This window comes from Capricornis sumatraensis, chromosome 8 (assembly GCF_032405125.1).
Source record: "Capricornis sumatraensis isolate serow.1 chromosome 8, serow.2, whole genome shotgun sequence".
Lineage (NCBI taxonomy): Eukaryota > Metazoa > Chordata > Mammalia > Artiodactyla > Bovidae > Capricornis > Capricornis sumatraensis.
The window spans coordinates 76,452,977-76,469,865 of record NC_091076.1 but is presented as its reverse complement, the minus strand read 5'-3'; the positions used below and the strand labels follow the sequence as shown (position 1 = coordinate 76,469,865).

At 46.2% G+C, this 16,889-nt stretch overlaps 2 protein-coding genes across 3 annotated transcripts; one reads left to right on the top strand and one right to left on the bottom strand.

Moving 5' to 3' along the window:
• Nucleotides 1-294: 294 nt before the first annotated feature.
• RPAIN (RPA interacting protein) lies at nucleotides 295-6,770 on the top strand. 2 transcript variants are annotated; one of them, XM_068977063.1, is made up of 7 exons: nucleotides 295-389; nucleotides 1,533-1,703; nucleotides 3,128-3,188; nucleotides 4,956-5,067; nucleotides 5,216-5,279; nucleotides 6,281-6,421; nucleotides 6,688-6,770. In XM_068977063.1, the coding sequence occupies exons 1-7, from the start codon at nucleotides 309-311 to the stop codon at nucleotides 6,715-6,717; spliced, it is 660 nt and encodes a 219-aa protein (XP_068833164.1). In that variant the 5' UTR covers nucleotides 295-308; the 3' UTR covers nucleotides 6,718-6,770. The 2 variants fall into 2 exon arrangements, with proteins under 2 accessions (XP_068833164.1, XP_068833165.1); XM_068977064.1 differs by lacking the exon at nucleotides 6,281-6,421 and having other exon boundaries at nucleotides 6,688-6,753.
• Nucleotides 6,771-6,851: 81 nt separating this feature from the next.
• Nucleotides 6,852-12,554, bottom strand: C1QBP (complement C1q binding protein). Its single transcript, XM_068977062.1, has 6 exons — nucleotides 12,238-12,554; nucleotides 11,475-11,625; nucleotides 9,216-9,312; nucleotides 7,781-7,876; nucleotides 7,416-7,535; nucleotides 6,852-7,296 (listed from the first exon to the last, which is right to left on the bottom strand). The coding sequence occupies exons 1-6, from the start codon at nucleotides 12,458-12,460 to the stop codon at nucleotides 7,147-7,149; spliced, it is 837 nt and encodes a 278-aa protein (XP_068833163.1). The 5' UTR covers nucleotides 12,461-12,554; the 3' UTR covers nucleotides 6,852-7,146.
• Between the last annotated feature and the right edge of the window lie 4,335 nt (nucleotides 12,555-16,889).

Sequence of the window (16,889 nt, the reverse complement as noted above, 5' to 3'; positions counted from 1 at the left end):
ATCTAATTGCTTATTGGACATCTCCACCTGGATAAAGCTAGACATCTAATAACTTCCCTCAAAAAATAAAATCTTCCTTCAAGACTTACCTCCTTCAATCTACGTTGGATAGACTTCACAAATGTCACTACTTCAGTCCCTCATCCTGGGGTTGCCCAAATCAGGCTCCGTGTGGGACCCGCCGATAGGAAAACGTTTCCCAGAATTCCCCGGGACCTGGCGCGGTCGGAACCCATGAACTACAACTCCCAGGATCCTGTGCCCCGTTGTGGGTGGGGCTTTCTGGCGACTACTCCCGCGAAAACGAGATGGCAGAGAGGCCGGGGTCTCGGCACCGCTCGCTGTATAAACTGATGGGCTCGCCGCCTTGGAAAGAGGCTTTCAGGCAGGTGAGTGTGAGATTTGGGAAGCCTTGGCCAGGTTGTCGTCACTCCTCTAGTCCGTCTCAGGAACCGCTCTCCTCCGTAATTTCCCTCCGCCCGGCCGGGTGAAGCAAGAGTCGGTGCAGGTGGATCTCCTGCCTGTAGGTCCGACCCCGGCCACCGTCCGGACACTTTCTGGAGCTTCTGGACCCCTGGGTGTGGCACTAGCCTGGACCGGCCCGGTCCCAGGAAGCCTTCGTTTTGGACTCGTGTGTTTTCAGCGTGAAATGCGGCCGTGACTGCACCTCTACACCTGCTGTTGTCGGGTCGGTGGGCACCAGAGAGGCACCTTGTGTACTCACCGCAATCTAGAGAGGCGTTATGTCTATTCCAAAGAGAAATAGAATAATTAGATAGTATTTTTTATTCCGGAAATGATTGATCATTCCATTCCAAACGGTTTCTTCTGTGCCTCTGTTACTAAGTCTAACAGAATTGTAGTATACAGTCAGCACTGACCTATCCTGAACTCAGTCTGGTTCCTGTAAATGCTGTCGCCTGTCGTTTCCGGAATTTAATGTAGTGGATATATCCCAGGAAAATAATCTGATGCTAGAAATGACTGTTGACAGCAGGATTTCTCAACCTTGGCTGTCCACAGTTTGAAGAAGGTAGTTCTTCATTGTGGAGTGGGGGGCAGTTCTGGGATTGTACAGTGTTTAACAGCTTCCCTGGCCTCTACAACTAGAGCTGTGACAACCAAAAATGTCTCCAGGCATTGCCATGTGGCTGCTAGGGGAAAAGATTGCCTGAAGCTGAGTAACTGTTTAAGAAGGTGACTACCAGAGCCATATCTAGAGTAGCAAAAATTTGGAAGCAACCTAACTGTCTTGATAGCACAGTGGATGCTGTGCTAATATCACCAACCATTCAGAAGGCTGGCATTAAAGATATACTGCGAAGTATGCTGATCTGGAAATACATGACCCAAGCATTGCAATTGCACCCATTGACATATGGGTAAGGACTGGAGAGGAAAGTGCCAAAGTAACAATAGTTAGGGTTAGAGTTTAAATTGTGTGTCTATAAATTTCCTTTAGTGTGTTAACAACTAATCTGAGGGGTTGTTTTTTTTTTTTTCCCCTTTCTCATCTTTCTCCTCTTTCCAAGGGATGCCTGGAGAGAATGAGAAACAGCCGGGACAGGCTCCTGAGCAAATACCGCCAGGCTGGAGGCAGTGTGTCAGGAGGTGCTCAGAACACCCTTCTAGTGCAGGAGGTGATGGAAGAAGAGTGGAATGCTTTGCAGTCAGTGGAGAGCTGCCCACAGGCCTGGGCTCAGGTCAGGCTGGATATGTTCCTTTAGCACCGTGAATGGCAGTGTCCTCTCTTCCTGTCTTCCCGACTTCTCTAAATCCAGTCACCTTCCAGGCCCCAATCAGGACTCTTAATGGCCTCTGACCCAAGTTCTTCTACCTTTAAAATTAGACTCTTCTAGATCAATTGATGGTCCATAAATTCTAGACTCTCAACCTGCTGCATCACTGTATCATCAGTTCAGTTCAGTCGTTCGGTTGTGTCCGACTCTTTGCGACCTCATGGACTGCAGCACACCAGGCTTCCCTGGCCATCACCAACTCCTGGAGCTTGCTCAAACCCATGTCCATTGAGTCAGTGATGCCATGCAACCATCTCATCCTCTGTCTCCCCCTTCTCCTCCTGCCTTCAGTCTTATCCCAGCACTAGGGTCTTTTCCAATGAGTCAGTTCTTCACATCATAATCACTTACAAAACTCAACGGAGAGAAATTTCACTCCATGGCTCCACCCCTGGAACTTTTGATTCAGTAGGCCTGAGCTAGTGATCTCTCTTTTTAAAAAAGGCCTCCAGGAACTTTCTGATTCTAATCTCAGCCAGGGTTGGGAACTGGGTGTGCACAGGAAACCATTTACCATGTATCAGGAAAAGCACTGGATTGGAACTTGATAGTTCTGGAATTCTTTTTTTTTTTTTAATATTCATTTGGCTGTGCAGCTGCAGCACATGGGATCTTCAGTCTTTCTTGCAGCACGCAGGGTCTTTTAGGTGCAGCATGTGGGATCTAGTTCCCTGATCAGGGATGGAACCTGGGCCCCCTGTGTTGGGAGCACAGAGTCTTAGCCACTGGACCACCAAGGAAGTCTCAGTAGTTCTGCAGTTCTGATCTTGGTTTTGCTATTGCCTCTTAATTCTGCCTCTTTGAGCTTTAGTTTCCATATTTGTAAAATTGATGATGTTGTTAGTACTGTGAGAACAGTATAAGAAACATGTGGGAAACTGTTCTGAAAACATCAAGGCTCTCTGTAATAAACAGGCATGATTTGGTGCCTGCTATGTGTTCAAGTTACATAGTCACAATTAGTGTTTACAGTAACCCTTTCGGGTGGGTTTTATGTCCACGTTACAGAGGCCCAAAATGAGGCTGACGGTGATTAGAAACTTTCTAGTGGTCACACAGCTTTTTGGCAGAACCATACACTTAGCTGCTACCCTACACTGCCTCCCGCAACTTTGGTGCCGTTGTTTTGTCACTGGCTGGGTGAATCATTTGTGGATGCTTTCTCAGCATGGCCATGTTACTGCACTGTCAGCACGTTCTACAGAAGGACTGGGTTGATTTCTTCAGTTGAATCTGGGTTTTTCAAGCTAGTCTCCAAGTGTGAATCATGTGGGTCTTGTCAGTTGATTGCAACTTCAAATCTCTGATGACCCCACTTTCTCTTGCAGTTGGAGGAGCCGATGGACCTGGCTGTGCTGGAGGAAATCCAACAGGAGCTGATTGATCAAGGTGACGTCTAGGAATAGTTCTTCCTGCCTGTATCTCTAACTGCTCTAATGCTGACCTCATTTCTAAACAGAATTTTTTAACTCCTTTGTTTCCATCTTTAGTCGCGTATTCAGGGGTCTCTTGTTCTCACTTTAAAGTCTTGGCTGTACTTGGCTGTCCCAGTAACAGAGAAGTCTCCCGGTGTCAGGCCTTGTGCTCAGACCTCTCCTTCTACTGCTCTGTCCTCATGACGCCCCCATGAGGTAGTATGAGGGGACAGTGGTGTCTTACAGGCTGCATAGCTGGTGGTGGGGTTGGAAAGTAAAGTTGATTCTGTGAATCCGGTTCCTGTGTCTATTCAACCCAACAGTACTTCTCTGTTAGTAGATTAATAGTAACCTTGTCCCCTTACAGGAGAGTGCATGATCAGGCCTCTTGTGCTGCCTAACTTCAGTACCTTCTCTCCCATCTGTTCCTTACTGACTCCCCAGGGTCTTGTGACCGTCCCCTTCCTGTAGCATCAGAGAGCCACAGAGTGCTTAATTTAGTACTTCATATAACTAAGTCATTTATTTCACACAGGCCTGTCTTGATGAGGCTCAGTTTATGTCATCTGTTAAAGAGATGACAGACTGCCTCTGTAGTTTATTTATAGGCTTAAATAACATGTGTTGAAGACTTAGAGCAGTGCCTGGTATATAAGAAGGCTTTTGATAAATAATTGCTTTTATCTTGAGGATGCAAGAGCATGAACTCTTGGCCCAGACGGCTAAAGTTCGCTTCTCAGCTTCACCACGTTAACTTGTGTGGCGCTGGGCTCTCCTTGTGCCTGTTTCTTCATCTTTAAAATAAGACTTATAGTAAAGATTAATATATATGTAGAGGACTTAACATAGCATTTGACACAAAATAAGTGCTATGCGAGTGTTAGTTGTTATGATTGCTGTGTTGACTCCAGTTAAACTGTAGATTCCTTGAATTTTTTTAATTTTCTCTTTACCCTCACCTGTAAAACCTACCTCAGTGAAAGGACTCACTAAATATTTCTTTTGGGGTGTATTTAATTTAAAAATCCCAAGTGATAAGAATTTGCTGTGTTCTGCTTTACTCAGTCATAAGGAACCCTCTGGAATTGGGGTTGGCAAACTCTCCCTTAGGAGCCAGGTTGTAAATGTTTAGCCTGTTGCTACTACTCAGTTCAGCTATTGTAGTGGGAGAACCGTTAGAGCCCATTCATCAACCAAAGGAGAATGGCTGTTCCATTATAACTTTAAAAATGGAAGGTGGGCAGGATACGGCCTGTGGTCTGCTGAGCCGTACTCTGAAGTCTAGATGGTGAGCTCATCAGAAGCAGGGACCAGCCTTTTTCATCTTTCTATTTACCTAGGCCTCCCAAGTCCTAGACCTTTTTACATATCTGCTGAGTGGATGAACACACATTCTGAACATGGACTGAGTCTGGGGACAATGGGGAACAGATCGCCTTAGACGTATCCAGGGGGGCCTGGCATCAGAAATACATGCCTTTGTCAGCTTTCTTCAGCTGCCTGACGCTTTTTCAGCTCCCCTCCTGTGGCCTCATCATTCAAAAGGAAGCAGACAGACAGGAGGGGAAGGATCCAGTAAGAGGAGGCCTGACACAGCAGTGAATATCTAGCGATTGTAGTGTGGTTTTACCCTCGTTTTTCTCTTGTGTGGATGAAGCCTTTGAAAATGAATCTTCTAGCACTCGGGACAGGGCGCCCGAAGTGATGCACGGTGCCACCCCAGCTCTCCTTTGCCTTGCAGAACAGTCCATCATCAGTGAGTACGAGAAGAGCTTGCAGTTTGACGAACAGTGTCTCAGTGTCATGCTTGCTGAGTGGGAAGCAAACCCCCTCATCTGTCCCGTGTGTACAAAGTAAGAGTTTTCACAACCTTTTCAGCACTGTTTGTTCCCACCCCCCACTCCAAGGTGAGTGGAACTCCCCCTAACGCTGTGGTCTGGGAAGGTGGGGGGATACGGGTCTGCTAGCTGTAATGCTCTGGGATCCCAATTCTGCTTCCAGGTACAACCTGAGGGTAGCAAGCGGACTGGTCGTGTGTCAGTGTGGCCTGTACATCCAGTCTCATGTGAGTGTTCCTCACACAGGTCTTGTGTTACCTCTTCCCACATGTACCTACTTTGTTAAACAACTCCAGTAGCGAGCACAGCTTGTCCCAGCTTCACGTCCAGTTAACACACTGGTAGCTTGAAATTGGTCACAGTGGCAATATGAGACACCATGGAATTGGCAAGCTCCATAAATCAGGGTCTTCCCAGCCCCTCTGCACAAGCCATTTGTGAGGCACTTACGTCTAGGAAGAGAGCCTGGTTTAGTACTGGAAACTCTTGTATCTGATCTGACATGATGTTGACCAAAAGTTTGCCAGTTGATTAAAGTGGTGAATTATACAAATGACACACTTTATAGTAAGTTTCAAACATACAAACATACGTGTTTACTTGCCAGTCTTTGAGCCAGAGACTCTGTTGACTGGAGAGCTGAGGTTGTTTTTTATAAAATTCTCTTAAAGTCTTGTGTTTCCAGTTGATTCTATAAAGCATCGAGAAGCTGTGTACACTTTAGGATTTTTCCTCCCCATCTTTTACTCTTTTACCTTTTTTTTTAAAGCATCTTTTTGTTTCCTAAACATTCCACTTACTATCACAAAAATGAAACTTTGTTTTCTTATTTCATTGGTTTATATCGTATGTAATTAAATCACTCAGTTACAGTAGCAAGTTCAGCAGCAGATATGGGAGCTTGCTGGTTCTGGGTAAGCATACAGTTGGCTGGTAGAGGCAGAAACACAGGGAGGTTCCAGAGTCTCAGCTGAGTGTTCCTGGCACGATGAGCAGCAGTTAGTGTTTTATGGCAGGAGTGGAAGAGCACTGGTTCATTTGGAGAGGCAGCTAGATGGACATTTAAAGAGATCCTCTTAGCACAGTTATAGCGTTTTTAAGGGTCCAAGGAATCAAGCCATCACAGGGAGCCAGTTGTGGATTGGTGTGAGGGGAGCTGCAGTTTTTCAAGCTGTTGACTATGAGGCTAGTAAGATTAGGTTATAGTTTAACTTGTCTATTTTTTTAGTCTCCGGAGATGACAGAGCAAAAGCTTCGTGCCTGTTTAGAAGACAGTGTCAATGAGCACAGTGCACATTGTCCCCACACACCAGAATTTTCAGTCACTGAGGGGACAGAGGAGAAGTCATGTCTTCTCATGAGCTGTCTGGTAAGCCTACCACGGGAGCCAGTAGTTTAGAGTGGGTCAGCGGATGGTTTTATTTCCACCCTGGTAGAAAAGAGGAACTTAGTTGCATAGAAAAGTGATGTCATTTCAGTTAAAAGGCCAACCAGCTCCTGAAGGGGGGAAGGACAGAGGCCACCCAGGTCGTGGAAGGAACAGCTTAAGTGTCATTGCTATCGATGACTTTTAACCATATGCTGAGACTATCTTCGTGACTGGAATAACTCTAACTTTTTTCTGTTTAAATCCAGGCTTGTGATACTTGGGCTGTGATCCTCTAGAGTCGGTCCCAGTCTTGAAGCATGATCTGTGTTGGAAGAAAGTCCCATCTTGAGAAGTGGCCTTGTAAATACAAATCTTTTATTTATAACTTATTTAATATTAAAAATTTCAGACTTTCCTCTGTTTCATGTTTTATAATGCAGGTTGAAAGGGAGGATATAGAATTAGAAAAGACAAATCACCTTGGAGATTTTTATTGTCCATCATTATGTTATACAAAAATCCAGAAATAAAGGGTTTGTAGAAGATAAATGAATGGTAAATAAGAGACAACAGAAATAAGTTAAAAGTGAATTATTTTCCATGATATTGGGATTAAAAAAAAAAAAAACCATTTCAAAGCATGTGGGTCTGGCTTCAGAGTTAGGTTTTGTTCACTGGCCAAAGCCTGCCATAAAATTAAGGTGTTCAGCACCTTGCTGTCTGCCCTACTGGCTTTTGACAAAACCTTTGAGGTCTTCGAGGAAAGAAATGTACTCCTGGTGCTCCAGGGCTGTGCTGAGCTCCACCAATTCATCAGCAAAAGTGTTGTCCACCCCTCGGTCCGCAAGGAAATCCATTAGGTGGTCGTATAAGCCCTAGAAGGAGGATCATTTACTAGTTAAAAAAAAAGACAGACACCTGAGACACTTACTAGGATGCTTCTTTGTCTCTCCTTGGATTAGGTAGGCCCCTCCCCACCTTATCTAGCACTCACCCAATCCAGGGAATCTGTGTTGAGTGTGTAATTTGTGTCCTTCCAGTCAGACTCGCCGGTGGCCTGAAAACTCACTTCCTTGATGGAGAAAATGTCACTCTGGTCATCCTCTTGTCCAATCTGAAGAGAGACAGTATTTGGGGAAACAGAAAGGTTTTCCAGGACAAGCCAGACTCAGGCGAAGAAAAGGGATTATTTACAGCTTGAAACTCAGATTTTAACCTTGTTCCCTTACCTCCCACTAATCTTCCCAGCTTTGCTGCTCTAAGCCAGAAAATGTTAATATCAGCTAGATGGAACCAGGAAAGCCCCCTGGAGGCCCCCCACCCCGGCCCCCCAGGCTGCCAGCTCTCCACCCTACACACCTCATCTTCTGGATAGTGGCAGTCCAGCACAAGGGCCTTGCTGCTGCCATCCTTTGTAACTTCAACCACGAAATTGGGAGTGGATGTCAATTCAGGCTAGGGAAATAAGAACAAGTCAGTAAATGTTTGTTGGCAAGGGTCTGGTGGCAGGGGTCTGGACTAAAGGTCTCAATTCAGGGGTCTGACGGCCACTGCTATTACGATATTACTTAGCCACTTACAAGTCTTGCTCCCCTGTCCCTGGGATTCTCCAGGCAATAACACTGGAGTGGGTTGCCATTTCCTTCATTGCATGAAAGTGAAAAGTGAAAGTGAAGTCACTCAGTCAAGCCCGACTCTTAGGGACCCCATGGACTGCAGCCTACCAGGCTCCTCCATCCATGGGATTTTCCAGGCAAGAGTACTGGAGTGGGGTGCCATCGCCTTCTCCGACACTATGCTAAGAGGTTTCCAAATAAGAAGCCTAGGATCTTTAACACAGTATTACAGCCATGTAACCCACTCGTTCAGAGACTGGGCCGAGTACAACCTGTCATTCCTTTCTAGAGTTATGGACTGTTTTGGAGGCAGAGTATCATAATTTAGTACAGCCTTTCACTTCTATTAGCACCCTGCTTGTTTAAAGAACATACAAGGTTCAGAATTAGGAACTCAGCTCTAGCCGCACCTAGTGTGCCAGTTAATTTTCCTGGGTCAGTTTCTACATCTATACACTACAAAGCTGGCTCAAAGCTCCAAAACCCCTTTCCAGATGTTTTGGGATCTTCATTACAGCCCAGGACCAAAGGCTGGTGCCTCTAACTAGAGGCCCAGAGGCGCTCTGAGAGTGAGCCAGCCAACCTCATGGACGGGTTGGGGGTGGTCTTTGTCAGGGGGGCTGGGCCAGCACTCCAGGGAGCTGAGCTGGGTGATGAGACAATACCATGCCCACCCAGCCAGAAAGTCTGGGGACCTGTGGCCCTCATACTGGCTGGTTTCTAGGCCAGGCACAAAGCTTCCTAAAATGTTCGAGGACTAAACACCATCCAGGTCCAACCAAGAAGGGCAGCAACTTAAGGAGAGGCCTTGCCAAAGTCTCTGATGCCCCTGGGTGGTGTTTATTACCAACTCGGGACATGTATTCCTCATGTGGAACACTACAAATGATTTATCTCCTGATCATGAGAAGGGTTAAGACAGTTTAAATTCCTTCCTTGTTAGGTGAACACCGGCCAAACTATAATGTTTAAGCCCACAGAAAACAATTCATTAACACTTGGCCCCTGGGAAAGAAAAGTGGCCACACAGTTCTGGTGCTCTGCAAGTAAAGGCCCAAGGATGGCTGCCTTTGCCTTCTCTCCTGGCGTTAGAATTTAAACAAAACAAAACCAATGCTCCTTCCCTAAGCCTGTCAGAAATAGGTGGGTACAGGCTGGTTACAGTGTTAGAAACTTACCTCCTGCTCCTCAGCCTTCTGCCCTTGGGAGGGTTCTTCCTCCTCACCACCGAAAGCAGGTGGGATGCTATTGTTAATGTTGAAAGTGACAGTGATCCTAGAAAGGCAACCAAAGAGCACAATGAAGATGTCTTTTTCACTGAGTAGCTGAGTACTAAGGCTTGCCACAGTTAAAAATGCTGTTGAAACAATGTATCTCAGCCGGCTTTACATCTGATTTGCCTGCATCCCATCCACAGTTGGATTCAGTAGGTCTGAAGTGGGCCTACTATGTGTTGGCTGCTGGAAGTCAATTAGGCACTATTTCCTCAGCCAAATACAGTTGGGTGTCGGCTGCTTCTGCCATCAGGCCACTATCCGGGGCTCTCTGTCAACCTTATAGCCACAGTCAGCTGACACCGCCACTCTTGTCTTTCCAGGGCACCTTCCAGTGGTGGTGAGCGGCTGAGAAGCTGTGGGCATGGGCTAGAAGCCTCCTCTAAAACAATAAATGTACTTGGCTGCACAGGGTCTTGGTTGCGAGGTATGCATTACCATTGTTATGTGTGGGATCGCTCAGTTGCTACATGCGAGATCTTAGTTCCCTGACCAGGGATTGAACCCAGGTCCTCTGCGCTGGGAGCAGACACTTTGACCACCACAAAGTTCCAAAAGCCTCCTTTAAAAAAATAAAATGTACTTGGCTGGGCTGGGTCTTGGTTGTGAGGTGCATGTGACCTTTGTTGCTATGTGTGGTATTTTAGTTCCCTGATCGGGGATTGAATCCAGGTCCCCTGCACTGGGAGAGGGGAGTTTTAACCACTGGACCACCACGAAGTCCCAGGAGCCTCCTTTAAAAATCCTCCTCCATTAGAAGAAAATCTGCCTGAGAGGAAGAGAAGGAGCACCGGAGGGCTGTGGCATCAGCTGAGGATGGAGAGTAGCCCTGGCCCCAGGAAGGGGAGGCCTCACAAAGGACACGACATAGGGTAGTTCTCTGATGGGCCAGGGGTTAGGACTTGCTGTGTTCACTGCCATGGGCTGGGTTTGATCCCCGGTCAGGGAACTAAGATTCCCACAAGCAGTGTGGCAAAAAAAAAAAAAAAAGAGAATATGCTGCTGGACAGTTTTATTCTTCAGAGCAGATGTAGGAAGTTTAATAAATGACAAGGCAGGCCACAAACAACACCTAATGACAATTTTAACTTGCAAGAATCTTCACCTGACATATCATATTCCAAAATTTGAACTGAAAATTGAGTGACACTTGGAATGAGCACTGCTAGGTTGCAGACAACGCTGCCCTCTGAAGCCATGGTAACTGGAGCCTTGACAGACAGAGGTTTGATGTACAGGCACAAATCTGTCTAAGCTGTGACAGTGTGGACCAAACTGACCCCTGGACAGAGAAATGCAGCTATGTTCAGCAGCACATTATAATGATCCCAAACCGCCTATGACTTCGCCTAGGAGAGTGGTTTGGGTCACGTTACAGACCACACAATTGACCTATGACGGGGAAAACGCTACACTACTAGGCAAAAGCACCAGCCCGCTGCTTCACAGCGCATGCGAAACTTCAAAGTGGACTGTGGATTTAAAACAGCTTAAGCAGGCCAAAAGCGTCCCTCTTTTCTAATGAAAAACTATACCGCAACCCCACCCTGTTAATTATCTTGCTTTCTCAACTGTAAACAGAACGGGGGCTTTATTTTCCTCAGCCAGAGCCTGAGCGTAGTAGACCCAGCAGAGTAAATCCGATTCTGTTGGCAGTGCCAGAATCTCTGAGTTTGCATGCCTAGTTGTGGGCAAGGCACACCCTCACTCACCAGGAAGGGCTCAGTGACTGCTGCCTCTACTGGTCCAGAAGACTCCCAGTGGCTTGGCTTCAGTGCTACTGGGGTGATGTTCAGGCACTCAGTTGTGTCTGACTCTGCAACCCCATGGACTCCCTGCCAGGCTCCTCTGTCCATTGGATTTTCCAGTCAAGAATACTGGAGTGGGTTGCCATTTCAGACTCATGCCTCCTCCTTTGGCAGGTGGGTTCTGGACTGCCAAGCCACTGGGGAACCCCGCTACTAGCTTACTGTCTCCTTGTTAACCACCACAGCACATTACTGTGCAGTGAATAAGCAAAAAGGAGCCTAAGAAGTTATCCAAACGAATCATACCATCTCTGGGAAACCAGGAGTCAGTTAAGCACCTGTCTTAACTAAAAGTTGTTGTGGATACCTCACAGCAGGTCCTGCAGGTTTATGGATGTGGTCCCCTGGTACTTACTTTTCTCCAGCAACTTTCCGCACTAATTTGGCTTCCGTCCCATTCACTTCCAATTCCCAACCTCCTGACATTTTGGGGAGAGACTTATATTTCTGTATCTTCTTTTCCTCCTTGATCTCATCGCTGAGGAAGTCAACGAAAGCTTTGTCTCCTACAATGGAAATAAGTTACAGAAAGAGCCAATTAGTCTAAAATGGAAAATGACCCCGTTACTACAAGCAGAGACCAGGACTTAGCCTGTTTTTTCCTAACACTTCTATTAATGGTGGCTCTGTGGACTTAGCCCAACTCATATCCATTAAGCCTCAGTTCCTTCATCTGTAAAAATGTAAGCTATCAGTGGGAAGCTGAGCATGGATTCTAGGAAAGTAATCCCGAATAATGAACTTCTCACGACGTTTCAAAATAAAGCAAAAAAAAAAAAAATCGCCACTACCCTTTCACTTGCCAAGAAACATCACCACGCTACTTCTAACCGCGACCTTGGGCTTTCGCAAAGTTCCATTTTCGAGAGACTGAGGTAAAGCCGGCCTCCAGGACTTCACAGTATCTCTTCCCGCAAAGTCAAACGGGTGGGTGAGGACGGGAAATGTTACTACACGTGAGTTTAACTAGCAGGTCGACCATCACTGGGAGAATGTTCCGGACCTCAGGAGCGGCTCCGGACTGTCCATTCAGGTGGTCTACACCTCCCAGCCCCTAACACCCCGCCCCACCTAGGCCCACGCCCCTCGCGCCCCCGGCCCACGTGCATGAGTCTCACCTTCGGTGTGCAGTCCGCTACAGCCGCAGCCGCAAGCGCAGGGCCCCCGAGGCTTCAGGAGGCCGGGCAGCTGTACCGACCCCGCGCGCACGCTCAGCAGCCCGAAGGGCCGGGCGCATGGCCGGGACGCGGGCTGCAGAAGCGGCAGGGAGGGTGCGGCGGCGCGGAGACCAGCGACGGCAGAACCCAGGACGCGGGGCACGCAGCGCAGCAGCTGGGACATTTTAGCAGCGGAGGCGGTGGCGAACACGTGCAGATTCGAAATACAACTCTCGCTTAGAAGGACAACTCCTTGCCGCTGCGCCCCCTAGATCTGGGACCGCCGCCGGAAGTCCCGCCCCGCAGCCGGAAGTCCCGCCCCGCGGCCGGAAGTCCCGCCCCGCAGCCGGGAAGTGCTTCCGCGCCGCCGCCTTGCGGACCAGAAGGCACAGTGGGCAGAACCCTGCCCTCTGTTGGTGGCCTCCGGTGTAGCCTCCCAGGGAGGCTTGGAATCTGATTCCTAAACTTTAGTTCTGCAGCAGCAGGAATCTTCAGGAACTAAGGAAGTTAAGGAATCCTGAAATGGGAAATCAAGTGGGCCTTAGGAAGCATCACTACGAACAAAGCTAGTGGAGGGGATGGAATTTCAAATCCTGAAAGATGATGCTATGAAAGTGCTGCACTCAATATGCTAGCAAATTTGGAAAACTCAGCAGTGGCCACAGGACTGGAAAAGCTGTCTTCATTCCAATCCTAAAGAATGTTCAAACTACTGCACAATTGCACTCATCTCACACGCCAGCAAAGTAATGCTCAAAATTCTCCAAGCCAGGCTTCAACAGTATGCGAACTATGAACTTCCAGATGTTCAAGCTGGATTTAGAAAAGGCAGAGGAACCAGAGATCAAATTGCCAACATCCGCTGGATCATGGAAAAAGCAAGAGAGTTCCAGAAAAACATCTACTTCTGCTTTATTGACTATACCAAAGCCTTTGACTGTGTGGATCACAACAAACTGTGGAAAATTCTGAAAGAGATGGGAATACCAGACCACCTTACCTGTCTCTGAGAAATCTGTATGCAGGTCAAGAAGCAACAGTTAGACCTGGACATGGAACAACAGACTTGTTCCAAATTGGGAAAGGAGTATGTCAAGGCTGTATATTGTCACCCTGCTTATTTAACTTCTATGCAGAGTACATCATGCGAAATGCGGGCTGGATGAAGCACAAGCTGGAATCAAGATTGCCAGGAGAAATATCAATAACCTCAGATATGCAGATGACCCCACCCTTATGGCAGAAAGTGAAGAACTAAAGAGCCTCTTGATGAAAGTGGAAAGGAGAGTGAAAAATTTGCCTTAAAACTCAACATTCAGAAAACAAAGATCATGGCATCTGGTCCCATCACTTCATGGCAAATAGATGGGGAAACAATGGAAACAGTGAGACTTTATCTTCTTGGGCTCCAAAATCACTGCAGATGGTGACTGTTGCCATGAAATTAAAAGACGTTTGCTTCTTGGAAGAAACACTATGACCAATCTAGATAGCATATTAAAAAACAGACATTGCTTTGCCTACAAAGGTCCATCTAGTCAAAGCTATGGTTTTTCCAGTAGTCACGTATGGATGTGAGAGTTGGACTATAAAGAAAGATGAGCGCCGAAGAATTGATGCTTTTAAACTGTGGTGTTGGAGAAGACTCTTGAGAGTCCTTTGGACTGCAAGGAGATCAAACCAGTCCATCCTAAAGGAAATCAGTCCTGAATATTCATTGGAAGGACTGATGCTGAAGCTGAAACTCCAATATTCTGGCCACTTGATGCAGAGTTCTTTGCATTGGAAAAGACCCTGATGCTGGGAAAGACTGAAGGCAGGAGAAGGGGATGAGATAACAGAGGATGAGATGGTTGGATGGCATCCCTGACTTGATGGACATGAGTTTGAGTAAGCTTTGGGAGTTGGCGATGGACAGGGAAGCCTGCCGTGCTGCAGTCCATGGGGTCGCCAAGAGTCAAACATGACTGAGCAACTGAACTGAAACTTCTTTAGCTGAGTGGCTCTGAGTCTGGTGTCCCGGGACTGCTGTTTAATTGGCTTCTCTCCAAACTTCCATCTACTGTTCTCAAGCATGACCAGGCTTTCTGTGACTTCGTGGAATGCACTCTTGCTGCCTTTGACTCCCAAAACCAGCCTCTGAGGTCATCTCCCATGAAAGGCCTTCTTGGCTCTTCCTCCTCTTCCCTGAAAAACCAGAACTCATGCCTCTGTGACCGGGTCCCTGTACTTCATTCTTTTCTCAGCAGAAACCTCCTGGCATTGCTCGTTTACCTGGCAGCTGCCCCTTACCCCCATCAGACCTGGAGCTCCTGAAGGCAAAATGCCTGGTTAACTTTTGCAGCCCTCCAACCTTACACCTAGGTTCTGATGGAACGTTATTTTTGGGGGGCAAGAAGCCCCAGCTTACATTAGATTTAGGTTACCAGGAACCATAAGATACTATAAGGTACCAAGAAAATAAATCTTTCCAGATCAGTGGCAAAGATATGACTAATATTAATATATTCTAAACAGCATTCTGTGAATAAGGGAAAGGAGACCCAAGAAAGAAGCCACACACAATATGTACTAGATTCACTTTTAATGGGTTTGAGTCATGTGCGAATGTTGATGCTTCTACAGACCTATGCCTGTGTGAGTAAGAAAAGAGTCTCAAAACACAACATAAATCTGAATTGAGCTTTTTCCTGAAAGTTATAATATTCTGATCAAATAAAACATAATAAAACTCTTGCTTCCCCACAGGTGCAGTGTTTCTTTATAGTCACAAGGAATGGTATCTTAAATGCCTGGCCACAGGTTTCCTTGAGAGCTGAATTAAATGGATTTAGGCATCACAGTATAAAATCAGTTCTTTCCACAGAGCACAAACTTGTCTCCTTTCTGACATCTCTTTATTCTTAGCAGAGATGCATCATTAAGGAAAGGTTTCTACCAAGAACTGGGTGTTGGGCAGTTCTTCCCCTAGTAAATGGGACCTGTGCTGCCCTCCATGATTATTAGAAGCAGAAGACAAACATCTGAGGCATGCAATCTGCTTAGTGCATCTATTTATTAATATACAAAGGTGCTCAAGGGAACTAGTGATTCACCCAGATATGGAATTCACAAGTTGGAAAAATAAAAAGGGGGCACACCATCAGAGATTTTAGGGATTGAAAAGAGTAGCTCAAGATGAGATTGCAACATCACTGTGAAACATTTAACTTTCTTAGAAAGTTCAAAGTGTACTTATCTGTGCCCTGCAGCTAGGTATAAAGAGCCATGTATCTCTTTGTAGTAACATGGAGCAGGGATAGGCTTTTCCAAATCATTTAATCCCTGAGCAGCTACCTGAAAAGTTAACTTTTTAAAAAGCCTGATAAAAAAACTACTGTATCAAAACTCTACCAGAATGTTACAGTGATAAATATATCTTTGTACAGAAACACAGAAGCTATTTACATTTATTTAGAAGCTATTTACCCCTTACTCCTGCTCAGAAAAAATACATTTCCTGAAACAGTTCAGCAACTCTGAGGCCCATAAAAATGATTAAAAGCTAAATTTTACTTGCTCTAGAGAATGCTGTGCTTAGTTAATTAGTTGTGTCTGATTCTTTATGATCCCATGGATTGTAGCCTGCCAGGCTCCTCTGTCCATGGGGATTCTCTAGGCCAGAATACTGGAGTGGGTTGCCATGCCTTCCTCCAGGGGATCTTCTCAACCCAGGGGTCGAACCCAGGTCTCCCACATGGCAGGAAGGTTCTTTACTGTCTGAGCCCCCATAATTTGCAACATTACAAGAAACATAATACATCACCCCACTCCCAATATTTTTTACCAGTGTGATGAATGTTTCATTAAAAATACAGTAATTTCTTTTACCAAGTCAGGCTACACCTCCTAGGACTCTTAAATAAGTGAGAAAAATACAGTTAAATTTTTTCCTGAAAAACTTTTCGGAAAGTCAGCACTGGTAAGAACAAGAAAAATCTAAGAATTTAGTAAGACAGGGTATTTAGGATCTGTCTGAACGTAACTATTTTTAACAGGAAGAATTCATACGTGCCCAGATATCTGGGAATACTGGCTAAAGTCTGACTGCTCAGACCCATAGCTGGTGCTGAGGCAAACCTGACACACACCACTGTGGACACATGAGGCCCGGGAGGGGGTGTTCCTATCCGCCAGGGTCTCACTGAACCAAAATGAAGACACTATCCATTATCTCTGAAGGATCTCTCAGGCCATTTAGGCCTCTGCTTAAAAGCTGTATGATTCACTGTATGTAATAACCAGAATACTACATATGTGTTGAGACCAATTAAGCACAATAAAAGGGCTAATTTTGGCATTTTCAAGGCCAAAGCATTCTCTGGGGAAAGTCTCAGGTTTGATTCCTGGGTTGGGAAGATCCCCTGGAGGAGGAAATGGCAACCCACTCCAGTATTCTTGCCTGGGAAATCCTATGGACAGAGGAGCCTGGAGGGCCACGGCACATGGAGTTGCAAAGAGTCAGACAGGACTTAGCTATTAAACAACAACGATTTTCAAATTAAATAGTTAAGAAGGACTTTTGGTCTTTTCCCTTCTCAAAATATGAGAACAGGAAGTCTGTGGAGACCCTT